The sequence below is a fragment of the Oryx dammah genome, unplaced genomic scaffold (genome assembly GCF_014754425.2).
Source record: "Oryx dammah isolate SB20612 unplaced genomic scaffold, SCBI_Odam_1.1 HiC_scaffold_4, whole genome shotgun sequence".
Lineage (NCBI taxonomy): Eukaryota > Metazoa > Chordata > Mammalia > Artiodactyla > Bovidae > Oryx > Oryx dammah.
Genome location: NW_024070188.1, coordinates 75526997 through 75528435, shown reverse-complemented (window position 1 = coordinate 75528435; position 1439 = coordinate 75526997). Strand labels below are relative to the sequence as shown.

The 1439-nt window shown below is 65.8% G+C and overlaps 1 protein-coding gene across 1 annotated transcript in view; it reads right to left on the bottom strand.

Moving 5' to 3' along the window:
- Positions 1–1237, bottom strand: part of ESR1 (estrogen receptor 1) — a 276074-nt gene extending 274837 nt beyond the window's left edge. Inside the window, exon 1 of the mRNA XM_040238694.1 lies at positions 83–1237. Within this exon, the coding sequence (XP_040094628.1) occupies positions 83–537 (455 nt within the window). The 5' untranslated portion in view covers positions 538–1237. The remainder of the gene's footprint in view (positions 1–82) is intronic.
- Positions 1238–1439: the final 202 nt, after the last annotated feature.

The window sequence follows — 1439 nt, the reverse complement described above, 5'->3', positions numbered from 1 at the left end:
CGCGGCCCCTCGCCCCCGCTCCCTCCCGCCGCCCGGCGCGCGGCGACCACCCCGACGGGGCGCGGCGGGCGGCGCGGGTTACCTGTAGTAGGCGGGAGGGCCGGCTTCGTGCACCGCATAGCCGCTCGGCTCGTTCTCCAGGTAATAGGGCACCTGTTGGCCGTGCGGGTGCAGGAAGGGCGAGAGGGGCTGCGGCGGCGGGTGCAGCAGCACCAGCGGGCTCGGAGACACGCTGTTGAGCGGCGGGAAGGCCCCCAGGCCGTTGGCGCCGAACGCCGCCGCCTCGGACCCGGGGCCGTAGGGGAGGCCCGACTGGCCGTAGACGGGCGCGGAGGCGGCGGCCGCGGCGTTGAAGTCGTACGCGGCGCCCTCGGGGTAGTTGTACACGGCGGGCTTGCTGCTGTCCACGTACATCTCGCCCAGGGGCCGCTCCAGGGGGATCTTGAGCTGCGAGCGGTTCAGGGGCTCCAGCTCGTTGGCTTGGATCTGGTGCAGCAGGGCCATGCCGGACGCTTTGGTGTGTAGGGTCATGGTCATGGTGAGCGGCCGCGGGCCGGCGCAGACCGTCTCCCACCGTGGCAGAGGGCTCAGCAGCCGGCCGGCCACCTGGAAGAAGAGCACAGCCCGCGGTTAGAGGCGGCGCAGCGCATGTCCCGCCGCGACGCGAGCGCCGGCCGGGCCCCGGGGAGCCGGCCCCGTCCCGAGGAGCGCGGCGGCCGCCGGACCGAGCAAGTGCAGCCCTGCGCTAGCGCGCTCTGCCAACTCGCGGGCTCGGGTCTCCAACTTTAAGTACCGCTCTCCCGAGCTCATAGGCATGACAAAGGTGCTGGCCCCCGGCCAGGGGCTGCTGCCTGGCCCTGACGTTGCCTTCAACATCACTCCAGGCGCGCAACTCGTTTTGGAGCGATCCCAAAGAGAAGCTTCCCTGAACTTTACTTTACTTGCCGCTGCTGGATAGAGGCTGGATTTCACGGCAGGAGGGCGGGGGCGCCGAGGGATCTCCTAAAGGTGGCCCGGAGAAGACGGGTTTCAAACCAACTCGGAAGACTCATCCCGGGGCCAGCTTTCTCTAACGTGCTACCTTATGTGCCCCGTGCCAGGCTCCAATCTATCTCTGTTTGTCTCCCGTGCTGTTTGATTCAAGCTCCTCGTTGGCTGGAAATACGTAGTGTGTACATAGAATGACCCTGGGGAGGACCACTCTGTAACCGAGATATGGTAGATAGAGTAGGGTGTGCGGTTGCCGATGCAGACAGCTATATTTAGCAGCTGCAGAGACTGATCGCAGGCGTCCGGGGAAAGGGGGCGGAGATTCAAGGTGTGCGTATAGGAAGAGCCGAGTTTTGCCTTCAGGAGAGTGCTACCTGACCTCAGTTTCCCTCGTCTAAAAAATTCTCCCAAAGTGGTCGCCTCCAGCCGCGATCTTCCGAGATTTTCCC